General features: G+C 35.8%; 1 protein-coding gene across 1 annotated transcript in view; it reads right to left on the bottom strand.

The window, feature by feature from the left end:
- Positions 1-13,579, bottom strand: part of LOC150096251 (8-oxo-dGDP phosphatase NUDT18-like) — a 69,277-nt gene that overhangs the window by 14,570 nt on the left and 41,128 nt on the right. The window contains exons 3-4 of the mRNA XM_090409320.1: positions 11,005-11,125; positions 3,261-3,492 (exon numbers count right to left, since the gene is read on the bottom strand). Of these exons, the coding sequence (XP_090265446.1) occupies positions 3,261-3,492; positions 11,005-11,125 (353 nt within the window). The remainder of the gene's footprint in view (positions 1-3,260; positions 3,493-11,004; positions 11,126-13,579) is intronic.

The raw sequence follows: 13,579 nt of genomic DNA, 5'->3' as shown, positions 1-13,579 counted from the left end.
AATGATGTAATTTTTTCATGTAGTACTATCATATCCTGTACACCCCTTGAGGGTACATGGCAGGAATTTGATGATGATGATGATGATGATAAAAACACGAGTGTTTTTAGTGTGTTAGTTAGTGTTAGTTTTTGTCATGTTAATTAGAGTAGCAAATGCTAACAATGTATGCATTTCTGCAGACATTGTTAGCAGAGCTAAGCTCAGGTGGTATGGTCACTTAAACAGAATGAGAGAGGCAAGATTAGCAAAACAAGTGTTCTTTGACAGGTTGGCAGGAAAAAGACCCAGAAGAAAACCAAGATATATGTGGATTGATATGGTAAAAAGTGCCTTAGAAGATAGAAATATAAGATCTGATAATGTTGGAGTCTTAACAAGTAATTTGATTTTGAAAAAAATTGTTGATAGGAAGTAATGATGTTTTTCATGTAGTACTATTATATCTTGTACATCCCTTGAGGGTACACATCAGGAATTTGATGATGATAAAAACACTCAGGATCAGTAGAATGTTTCTTTATCGGACTATTAACCAATATAACAATAAAAAAGACGTATCTGACCATCAAAGAGCAGATCGACCCTGCTGCATTAGGATCTCACCTCCAAGTCATCAGTTATGATGACTTGGGGGTGAGAGTCTATTGTCACACTTCCACACAACCCCACAACTTATGCGGTAGAGGTTGATAAAATCAAAGGCATTTCTCTGATGGTATGGAAACAACAGACACATAGATATGATCTTCACAGATGAGAAGTTTTTCACCACTGGAGAATCGTTTAACTGCCACAACAATTGGGTATGTGTCCTGGATGATCACACAGTACGTGCCATAGCACCCAGGATTCTGAGGTCATCACCATGCATCAGTGTGATGGTTTGGTGGTGGCAGGGAGATGACATATCAGGAGTTATTCAAGTTGCATTTCTGCAAGAAAGGGGTCAAAACATTTGTCAAAATGCATCAAGACACTGTACTGGAATCTGTTGTATGCCCCTGAACAATACCTTGTTTCATGGCAAGCAGTGGATCTTTCAACAGGACTCAGCCCCTATACACAAGGCAAAGATCACACAACAGTAGCTGGAGGCGAACATGCCTGACCACATAATACTATCTGATTGGCCATCTGGAAGTCCCGATCATCTGAATCTATTGGACTTCAAATTGTGGTCAGAGCTTAAGAGATAGTAGCCTGCAAGAAACGACACCCCAGCACCACCAGTCTGATGATGGATCTAGAGTGAGCAGTGGCAGTGTTTCCGTTGGATCTTATGTGTGCTGCCATCGATATGTGGCCTCGCAGGCTTCGGACGTGTGTGAAGACAAAAGGGGGCATGATACACCTCAACAGATGTTGCACTGCACAAAGAAGTTGCTCTGAAGATTTTTTCTTAGATGCCATTTCTAATAGGATATCTTTTGGACAGTTTTTTCTCACTGATTTTGGGAACCATGTCAATCATTCCAATCTCTTCTATATACACACACACACACCTACACAACATATAAAGAAAGAAGAGTAAAATTTCCCCAGTAAGATATTCACCTGCTGAATGAATGAGAAAAAAAAGGTATACTAGTAGAGAGATCAGTTTTTTCTGCTTCTTATTTTTTGTATCATTTATTGATTCTGTGGTTACCAGGTATGGTTGGAGTCTTGTGAAGATATCTAACAAACTGAAATGTAGGATACTGAAAAGGAAGATTGATTCAGAACCAGGAGCTCACCATCTGGCAAGCAATGGCTGTACTTAGAACAGGAAGACTAGGGTTACTCCTGATGACACGATGGCACCATTGTGTCATCTAGACACGGTGTTACACCCTGTTTCTAGCCATACAGAAGGCAACCCTATGAAACTGATCCCTATAGGCAAGCACACTAGCCAAATGATCATCACGTTCACCACAAGGATTCACTTTTCAGAAGTCCAAAAATAATGCTGCATGGCAAACAAGGTGACACAGCATTTGATTCCATAGTGGCGATTTGAGTTTGGAAAGTAAAAAAAAAAAATAAGACAAGACAAAGCAGACTGAAGAATCTGAGATATACAAAAAAAGAGAATGAAAAGGACCAGCACCATCACTGGAAGGTCCCCTCCACCACAAACAAGTCCCTCAGATGTAGGGGATGCCTACATGTGGAGGGAAATCCTGCCACCACTGTATAAGTGATGACACAAGTTTATGCTGTATGGTAAAATGCATTTTTATTAAAGTGACTTTGTCCCTAAGCAACAAGCCTACAATGCATTAGTACTGTAGGTGAGCATGAGATATCTGTAAATGGCTAAACAAAGCACTTTTTTAAGTTACTTTAGGCATTTAATAAGCAGGACAGTGGCTGCTTACTGGTCAAAAAACTGTCTGGCACCTAACTTTCACAAACATCCCTGCCACCTCAGAATTCAGGCTACTGGTTGGTGAGATGATATGCTACCCACTTAACTAACCAGACTGCAAAACAGTTATGCCCTTGGAGGAAGTCAGACCTATAATCATTGGATAAGAAGTCCAAATAATTGATGTTATTAGCAGTGCTATCACTTCTATGATTCTATAAGCATATAAGCTAGTTAGAATACAGAACAAGAAACATTGACATTCAGGTATCATAACTGTTTTGTTGAAACTTTATTGTAAGAATATTGTTGCCAAATTTCCTGTACTACCCTAAAAATGTGCTAATTGTTACTTTAAACAATATAGTTTAAATTATAAAATTTCAATTGTTTATCAAATACATTTTAGAAATAAGGAATAACTGTTGGATCACAATAGTGATTACTCAGCACATGGTTCACCCAATGATCAATAAGTGGGTTTGTATCAACAGTGAGCTAGAAGCCTTAAGGTGAGAGGTAATTCACCAAATTATTAGATGCAATTGGTCTTAAACCTTTTGGTGAATTACCTCACAACTTTTACAAATTCCTAATTCCCTTAGTTAAGTGGAACATGAAGTTTACTGCCCAGTGTGAAACTGCCATCATGTTTACTAGATGTCTATTATCTAACATTAGCCTATTCTTGGTACAGATTAGTAGAGATTTTACAACTTTTCATGGGTGGAATTATTGAAATTTAACACGTTTCAGTAATAATATTACACAAGTTTAGATGGAAACTGAGTCAAATTTCATTAAATCTGTAAATTTTTCTATCCTAGATGTACTTATGCCCAGGAAGACTCATAATTATCATGATAAATAACATTAGCAAAATATATACATATTGCTTGCTAACTTAGATTTTTTCCGAATAATCACTAAAATCCTCATCAATAATTTTTCGTGAGGTCGAATAGCTGGGAGAAGAGGATCATGCCATGGTTCATTTTGCCTCATATGGTAGGAGCGAGCCCTTTCAATTAGTGGAAGAATGTCTCGAGCCCGAAGACTTAACTGATTCAAATCACCTATCCAATTTGCTTGAAGTGATTCGGCATCAGCTCTGCCTACTGTTTTCAGTTCACCACCTATAAAGAAATGCATTGTGTATTTTACATATCCATTACACAAAACATAATTATGTGCATGCATTTTCAATCAAGTAGTTTTAAAAATGTATGTTTGTTTATAATATAAAAAAATAGAATCTAAAGATTTCAGAAATATTCATTCAGCAAACTGGAAAATGGATTTCATGAGCAATGCAAGCCTGAGCCAATACTCAAATCCAAAATCATTATAGAACTATCTGCTATAGCTATTCCTGCAGTCTCTACAAGTTTCTATAGTGAGAGCTGACTATAATAATGAATGCCATATGTTAGTTTTAGACATTGAAAGTTTATTTTTCACTTGGTTAGACTATAATAAATTTAGTTTAATCCTTTATCCAAGTGTGAGCAAACAAAGTTTGCACCTGAAAGTATCTTCAGGTGCTGGGGTAAGTGCTTCAGGCCTGGCTCCCACTGAAGAGACCTCAATAAAGGTCGAAACTAGTCTGGGTAGTGGCCCTTCCATTAATGCATAACATTATACATATCCTCAAGGAGATGTGTTTTGCATTATGGGAGATACTGAGATAGGAGTGATGTTAGCTTGCTCCACCTTTGCAACGAGTTTCCTGGTGTTGTACCACCTTACCCCAGTCCTGAAGTTACTTTCAGGTGCAAACTTTGTTTGCTCACACTTGGATAAAGGATTAAACTAAATTTATTATGTTATTTTTAGACATGTGACTATATATATCATGAAGTAGGCTGTAGATATTCTTAGATAGCCAAGAGAGAGAGAGAGAGAGAGAGAATACACAATTTGCATGCAGAACTACGCTAAATCGTGAAAATTTAAAATGCAATAAAATGAATCATTTATAAGTTGAGCTTTCCTCTGGCCAGCTTTGAAAGGGAGGTTTTAGGCACAACACCCCCAATATGTGAGCATTATTCTAAGAATGGGCAAACTTGGAATTGGTACAGAGTTAGTAGCCGGGAAGAGAAAAAATACCATTTTGAGTGGAAGAGAATGCCTAGTTTTTAAGATACTGAGGAAGTGACTCATGTGATGTGTTTATGTCAGGAGAGGCTGGAAGTCAGTGTTAGTCCAAATACAGAAATATGATACTGCTTGGAGATTTGTGTATCACTGAGAGTAAGAATAGGTGAGATGAGATCCCTTTTGTAAGAGAAAAGGAAAGATTGCATTTTTGCTGGCAATGAAGGTTACCAGATGTAACGCATTAAGGCAATGATTGAAGCTGATCTTTAAGCTTGGGGATGTCTGAGCACTGTGGTTTGTCATATGGACAGAATGAATGGAGAGTACTATCATCAGAAAAGCTGTGAATATGACTGGTGGTGATTAAGATTAGATCATTTATGTATAGGAGAAAGAAAGTGCATGATAGATCAACCCTCAGGAATTTCTGCATTGGTGGCTAAGCTTGAAGAGAGGGAGCCATCCACCATGACACATAGTTAATGGCCAGAGAGAAAGTTGGCTACCCAAAGAATGGCAATTCGCTTAGCAGGTATCAATGCTACCCCCACCTAGGCTATAATGATAGGCTTTATGGAAAGAGTACTAGCCAGACTAATCATGATCATTCTTGAGGTGAAAATTTAACCTAAAGCACTTCAATAGAACAGTCAGCATTCTGTGAACCTAATGAATAATTGGAAAAGATCTCTTGCTTCTTTATCTAGATTCCAGGATACTATGTGTTTGCAACTCTACTGCCAGATAGCACCACATCACACCTTATTAGTTCTAGGTAACATGAAAGAAGCTGCTCCCTCCATGGTAAACACTCACTGGATAGCCTTTAAGGTCTTATCAATGAGAATTCCATGCAGAGATATGAAGAGCTAACTAAATATACAGAAATGGCAGAAATCGTATTTCAGTATACAAGACAAAATGGTGTATTATCATATTTCAATATTCTGGATTACAGATAGCTATAGCAAATTTATTTAAACTAAATTATGCTTAACATGAACTTATATTTCTTGTTTTCATCCTGATTTGGGTTGAAGACATTTCAAATGAAAAGTTTTGTTTGCTTATACTTAGATAAAATTATGATGAAAACAATTTGTCAAGTATAATTTACTATTGCTAAGGCCTGATTCTCCAAGAAGTGTGCAAAGGCCATTCAAGAAAAGAATCAAGTATTATCACTACATTGGAAGTGCATGAGGAGGTTCTAGTGCTATTGCATAATCTGGTTAAGAATTTGGCAATCAGCATGTATGCTAAAGGAATGTTCAACAGAACTGGCTAGACTCTTGACATGTTTGTATAATTTGAATCTTAGCTCAAGAAAGATTACACAGGAAGAATTCCAATTAATTGAAAAAATGTATGATAATCCCATTGCACAAGGTAGTGCAAAGACTGATGCGTCTAACTATTGATGTCCGCCTATGGATGAGCAAAGAAGCTATACTTTCCAAGGAACAGCATCATCATGCGTATCAAGGATTTAGGCCTAGCATGGCCTGTTCTGGCCTTAGAAGTTAGCGTTGAATCGTTTAAGATGACGTCCTGGTTTTCTTTTTCCTAATGGCTTGTACTTTAAGGCTTGTTTTGGTAATCTTTCTGTTTTCATTCTTTGAACAGAATGCAAGGAACAGCATGGGTTTACTAAAGGGAGTTCATGTCTGAGCAATCTGCTCATATTTTATAATGTTAGGGCTGAAATGGATACACTATAATACTGTTAAACTTTGCTAAAGCATTTGCAAGGATTCTGCATGAAAGGCTATTTCATAAACTGGAGAATATGGGATTGGAATATTAACTATTGACTCGAATAAATGGATGGATGACAGACAGGTGTCAGAAAGTAGTATATGGTGTGAATCTGCCAAATTTAAGGTGACAAATAGTTTACCCCAGAGATCAGTCCTAGGACCATTGTTGTTTTATCTATACATTAATGATATTGGGAAGGATCTGACAGGAGATGTTCAAGTATTTTTGAACAGGTTGGAAATCTGGGCAAATGATAATGGCTATCGATTTAATGTTAGTAAGTGGTGGAGTTATGCTACAAGAAATTGATGGGCTAGGGATTTTGGAGTTATGTTGGATGGGGATTTGAAGTTCAAAGGTCACATAGCAAAAATTGCCAATACAACTCAGATGAAATATCATTGACTTGTAAAAATATTGAAGTCATTTTGCCTCTTTATAATGTTGATATAATTGCACCTAGACTATGCACAGATTTGGTCTCCTGGGTTTAAAGAGGATAAAAAAGCTATGGAAAGGGCACAAAGGAGAGTTATAAAGATGATATCGGGATTATAAAACGTAGATTATGGCATTTCTTTCTCTCTATGAGGAGAGATTAAGAGTATGTGAGCTGCAGATACTGGCAGACAGGAGAAAGAGGGCAATATGATAGCAGTGTATAAACATTTGAGAGGGTATAATAGAATATTGGTTGATAAAATTTTTCATTATATATAAAAGGTGAGGAAGAGGACAAAGAGAATCCATAGAAGTTTGTATGTAGTTAAGAAAAGACATTTCAGGCCTTTCTTGCCACTTTGCCTCTACCAACCATCACATTGAGTGGGATAAGAGCCTTATGCTCTATATAGAAGATAATTACCATTCAAGAACCTTCAAGGAAGCAGCTGCAGTCGCCCGCACAACTGAAAACCTAAACAAGAATCAAGGTATAACCTTACCAGAAATTTGGAAAGCTTTAATTAGAACATTAAACATCAAAGAAATGAACTTTCAGGACAATTACATCATGAGTCATAACAAATAAATCACGTTCCCAAGACACGCACATTGTCTCGCACAATACTAATTTTTGTATGAATTAGAACCATCAGTTATAACCTAGTCTGTTACCTTCATATAGCTTACTAATTTTGTATTCCCTGAAGATGCCGATAGAAAAATTGGCGAAACATGTAGAACGATAAATTAAAAAGCCACTTGACTAACATAAAAAATTTATAAAAACCTTAGAATGAAGAAATTAGAATCTCTTCTGTTCCAGGAGTTAATTTCTGAATTACTATTTATCCTATGCAAATTAGTCCAATCATTAAATATTGGTCTCGTATTTGAGGTGATACTTTTAAGGGTATCATACTCCAAGGCTCTAAAACTCCTTTACTCAGTACAGAAGAGAGAGAGAGAGAGAGAAGCTTTTACACAGATGCATTTATAGTTGCTACTACTTACATTTTTTTAAGACAAGCTTTATTAAATTGAAGGAGCTATACAAGCTTATTCAGAGCAGGCTTTTACAACTACATCCAAGTGGGATTCAAACTTGCAACCTTTGTAGTTTACCATTTAAGCTACAAAAACAAGCAATTTTCTAGATATTTTCAGTCACTATTCACCAGAATTAGTATTAATAATTCATCCAAATCTGTTGAAGAATGTGCAGCAACTACTCAACATCTATTCACATTCCAGACTTCACATTCATTTAATTTCCAAACTCAAAAAGAAATTTTTCTTCTTCAGTCACTCTGTCTCTCTCTCTACTGTTGTCCTTACAGTTTTTGCTATTGTGTATTTCCTAAGGAGTACAATCTACAAGTCTTCAAATCCAATTAAGTTTCCTCTTTCATTAACTTATAATACTGATGAACTAAAGGTTGATCAACCACATGTGTAAGATAACAGTGGAATGCTGCATCACTCCAATTACAAAGTTTGGTTTATCACAGTATGGGCTACCTCCATGATTTGTAATGATGGTTTGGAATTATGGCTGAAGCAGCTAAGGCTACGAGGCCAGCGAATTATGTCTGTAAATTGTATGCATTCTTCTGGCTGGTGTGCATGTTTTGCAGGATGAAAAACCTTGCAACTTCCATACGACTAGGCTTTGCAATGAGATTGTAGAACACACTGTTTGAAAATTCGTGATAATGTAGTCTATGATGTTATTTTAGAGAAATTCATGGTAACAGTGCTCTGGAAGAAGAGAAGTCTTTATTCCAGAACAATAATGCTCTGTCTCATAAAATCAAGCATACATAATTGATAGACTTCCAATATACAGTAAAACCCCGTTTTTACATTCCCGCAATTTACGTTTTCCTGCCATTTACGTCATTTTCTGTTGTCCCGTCTTAAGGCCTATTTGCACGATGTATTGTTTTCCCACCATTAACAACTTGATGTGGATGTTATTTCCCGTGATTTGCATTTTTTTCTCGGTGGCAATACCAATTTTCAAATCGATTTCGGCGGAAATCTGCGCATTTCTGTTCTCAGGTGGCATTGCTTTCGGCTGTAGTTTCATTTCCACTATCACAGTGACTTGTGCGCATGCAGCAGTACTGTAGTGATGAGCAATACCGTGATTTTTCAATCACAGTATGAATTGACATTGCAGAATTTCTGCAACGTAATTTAGCATGTGAAAGTTGCTTTCAAGTTGCAGTGGTGGATTATCCATGTTAGTAACATGGAGAAAAAAAGACAGAAAATGTATTTCGGTAGAAGAAAAGATGGCAATTCTGCGAAGTGTAAATTGCATGCCGGAACATGTGTGCATTTAACATAAGATCTTGGACTCTCCGTGTCCACTTTGAACATGATAGTAATAAAACAGGTCAAGCATTGAACTCAATGCAAAGCAATCTGGCGTTAAGTCAAAAAAAAAAAAAAAAGAAAAAACAATCAACAGTTAAAGATTTTTTTAAATAGATAAATGTAAGTACATTGTAAATTCATTTATTTTCAGTTATTAAATTTTGTAATCTAGTATGCAGACTCGCATACTAGCATCATCTTTTAGCCTTTTTTTAATGTTTTTTTACATTTTCTGCTATTTACACTTTCCTGCTATTTGCACTTTTTTCCATCAGTTCCCTGAAAAATGTAAAAAAGGGGTTTTACTGTATGTATGGTATTGTGATGGAGTCTTTGTATTAGATATTCCGGTTATTGGGAGCAGTCGCATTCAAAAATAAAATCCTATCAACTGAATAGCCATTGAGAACAAAAAAATTGGAGAGGGTCTGGAATTCTGTTTTGAACCAATCATCAATTTGTATAATAAATACTACTCCGTTCTTTAAGGTGTGGATTATGACTAATTTTTGAGAAGGATGATGAAGGGATGAGGCATGAATATAATATCCTGTACATGTAGGTTTACAGTACACTTCAAAAGTAACACCACTTTCAAGTTTGTTTGTTTTTTTGTGATGAGATCAAGGAAATGAAGTTTTTCATCTTTTTCAATTATAATGTAAATTTCATGGTAGCTTGTAAGTTAAGGGAATGGAGAAATTGTTGAAGGCTTGGGAGGACATGTTTCCAAATAATAAAGATACGATATCAACACATATCTCCACCATACTGTTGGTTTTAGATTCATTTTCATTAGAAGAGTCTTCTCCAAAGTAAAGGTCAACTGAAGGAGGAAAAGAGAGAGAGAGAGAGAGAGAGAGAGAGAGAGTGGGGGGGGGGGGGCTGCCCATGGCCAATTAAAATATTTGCTTGTAAAACATTGTCCCACTGAAAAAACTTGAATTGGAGAAAATGTTCAAATAAATCAGTGGAAAGAGCTCTATAAGGAGTTCTAGCATCATCAACAGGAATATTAGTAAAGAGGGATGTGATATAAAGACTTGTAAGAATGTCACAGTAGATGATACATCTAAACTGAATAGTTCTTAAACAAAATGGAATGAATTTTTGATGTACAATTTAGATGACCTTATGTGCTGTCCTAGTAGGTTGGCTAGATGTTTAGATAAGGTATAAATTGTAGAGTTTATGCCTTCAATGAGACATCAAACTTGTGAATTTTTGGCAACCTGTAAAGTCGTAGAAGAAGAGAATGTAATGACTTGAGTTTTCTTAGTAGTTCCAGATGCCAATTTGGGACAATTTTAAGTAATACATTTGTTTTCTTGTGAGTTGACCAGGTGGGATCATAATTCAGAATAAGTGGAAGAATCAGAACGTAGATGTAATTTTTTCATTATAATCTTCTGTATTCAAAACTGCTGTTGTATCAGCTCTTAAGATTATGATGTTCCTGTTCTTTCTAAGTCAGGGGTTCTCAACCTTTTACAGTGGCATACCACTAAATTTAATTCAAGATATTAGATGTACCAGTAAGGCAGTGGCTCACGTACCACCAGTGGTACATGTACTATAGGTTGAGAATCCTTGTTCTAAGTGATAGTAACTTTCTGAGACAGAAATATTAAATCTTGCAACTGATGGAGAAAAAGACCAGTGAAGCTAATTTTAGTCTGAGAATACTGGCAGTATCTTGTGGGAGAATACAAATTATTTTTTCAATATTGCATAAAATATCCACTTTTGGAAATAACTTGGAGTTATAATTAAAACCTTTTTTTTTTAAAGAATAGATTCCTCTGACCCTGTTAAGCAGTAGTCTGACATGTTTAATGCAACCATCTGAAAGTAGAGACAGCATCCATATACAGTGGCTCTTCAAACCAATTTCAGCATGCATGTTCATATTTTATATTACTTTCTTACAAAATGTATATAAGACAGTGAAATATTACCTGTCACATGACCAGTGAGAACAAAACGATACCAGTGACCTTTAGCACATTCCACCATTAATAGGGTTGTTGGCTCAAATTCCACACCAGTTTCCTCTAAAACTTCTCGCTGCACAGCTTCCTAGACAAAATAAAATTCAATAAAATAAAGTAAGAAATGCTGTGATGTGTGCAAAGGTTTACCTGACACTTAACCATCTCCTGAACAGTGAGACTGAGGACCTGATACTAGAGCCAAGAATACACACCAGTGTCTTAAAATTTGACAGCTACATCATTATCAAATATCCAATACAAAGAAAAAGGATACATTCAGTGATAAGAGATATATGTACAATTACCAATGTAGCCTTTTCTTTATAAAGAAAAATATTGTTTTTCGTACTATGACACACAAGCCAAAAGCAGCATGAGAAATAATATAATATAAGACATGCAAGCATTTCAAATAATGTTGAAATCTGCATATTCTTCCTGCGAAATTCAAAAAGCATATTTGTGGTAAGTTGGAATAACACAGAATTCTTCATAACAATAGCATGTATCTTGCCATGAAACATTAGAGAAAAGGAAAATCTTAATAATAGCATACATGTCAATAGTGTATGATCCCTCATTTGGCTTTGATCATATGAGCCAGTTTGGATTATTCTTCCTTCAAAATGATCATCAGGTCAGATATCACTGTTTAATGCACAGATTGACCAGTATACAGCATTTAAGGTCGTTCTAAAGGAGTTGAGATATGGATTGTCAGGCCAAGTTTTTCCATATCATTTTTCCTCAAACCATACTGGAACAGTACCTGCAGAATGACATGGTGCAACTGTGAAAGTGGTATAGGTCTGTTCCATAAAACCATCATGAAGATATAAGGAACATTGCATTCATTATCTTTATAGGCTGTAGAACTAAAAATCCATGACTATACAGAAAAACTCCAGACCATTACACCAGAGTACTGAGTACAGAGTACCAATTTGCTGATGCATCAGAGTACATCAGCAAATTGAAGTTTGAGATGAGACATGATGAGGCAGCAATTGATGTAAAGTCCACAGCCTCTATATAGAAGTAAATTAGTTGTGAAGTGACTTGACATGTCAAAGGGTACAGGTTGCATCTTGCTCTTCCTGTCTACCAATACCATGAAAAATATCATCTACATCAAGCCATTATTAAAAACAAGGCGAAAAGAATTTTGTTGTACCATCAAGTAAAAACAACAAAGACATGCTTTCCAAGACAAATGACCCAAGGAATTCAAGTGGCTGTGCTATGGTGATGTACAATGTATAAAAAATACCCTAAGGCTGCCGACAGAAACTCTAGATTATTGCATGGTTTCTGAGGCACTTTCAAAGTGAAGACATTTACAGTTCACGAGATATTCAGTTTTTTAACAACAATGCTATGATATAGACTTGGCCAAAAATCACTTCCAAACACATCTCCAGCTACCTTCCAATGAAAGATTGATTCTAAAACTTTTGGACCTGAACTGCCTTTTAATACAGCCCAATATAAAGTTAATTCAATAAACCAATTTCCTGACTTCAAAAACTTTAAAGGCTCAGTAATCAAATTATTGCACCTAATTTGGATTTGATTTTAAATAATATCAAAATGACATAGAAAGAATTTGTGTCAGTTATTGCTGATGTCATTAAACAAAAATTAGTTAATAAATCAAAGACTACAGTAGCAAGTCTTCTAGATAATTCAAATTGAGAGAAACTCATTTATTATGAGATGCACAAATAAAAATTGGAAGAGGCAATTTCTTTACATAATTCAACTCCAAAATTCAGTTATGCTATACTTTGATAAAGCAGAGAATGAAATGAACAACTTTTTCTTGAAAGAAGACTGGTAACTAGTTTGCAGGCATTTGGAATAGAAGTAGAATGCTGAAATAAAAAAGAGCTACTGACACAATTTTAAAGAGAGACATGCCAGATCATAAAATTGTTGCACCTAATTTGAATTTGGCTATTTTAAATTCTATTAAAGATATTCGCTTTGTTGCTGAAATTGAAACTGATTTATGATCACTTTTACCAACTGGAGGTAAATGCAAGTGAAAATATGGTGCATAGCTGATATTTATTGAAAACTCTAGCTACACACCATATTTAAATCTTATGTCAAATTGGCACCTCTCATCTATTCTCCTAAGGACAAATTCTCTTCTTTATCACATCGAGGAGTTTATGAAGTGCCCTGTTCTTGTGACTGGGCTTACTATGAACAGACAGGAAGAACTGTTGACATCTGCCTTGGTGAACATAAAAAACAAATCTGGCACTATCGTTTTGGCAAGTCGGGTGCAGCAGACCATGCCTTGGATACCACTTCACACAGGATCAATTGGAAGAAAACAAAAGTGCTACATAGAAGTCGTTATAAGTCAGAGAGAGAGAGAGAGAGAGAGATTGTTTTTAGAATCAACAGAAGGCTTTAAAACATACTCCAAACCTCAACAAGTATGACTGTATAAATTTACCAAAAATCTGGGAAACAGTCATTTTAAGATCTAATGAATATTTGTTTTTTCTCTTTTTTCAATATAGAT

The sequence above is a fragment of the Typopeltis vanoorti genome, chromosome 19 (assembly GCF_054136105.1).
Source record: "Typopeltis vanoorti isolate ZY-2024b chromosome 19, IOZ_Tvanoo_1.0, whole genome shotgun sequence".
NCBI lineage: Eukaryota > Metazoa > Arthropoda > Arachnida > Uropygi > Thelyphonidae > Typopeltis > Typopeltis vanoorti.
The sequence above is the reverse complement of the archived record's forward strand: the minus strand, read 5'-3'. Positions and strand labels throughout refer to the sequence as shown.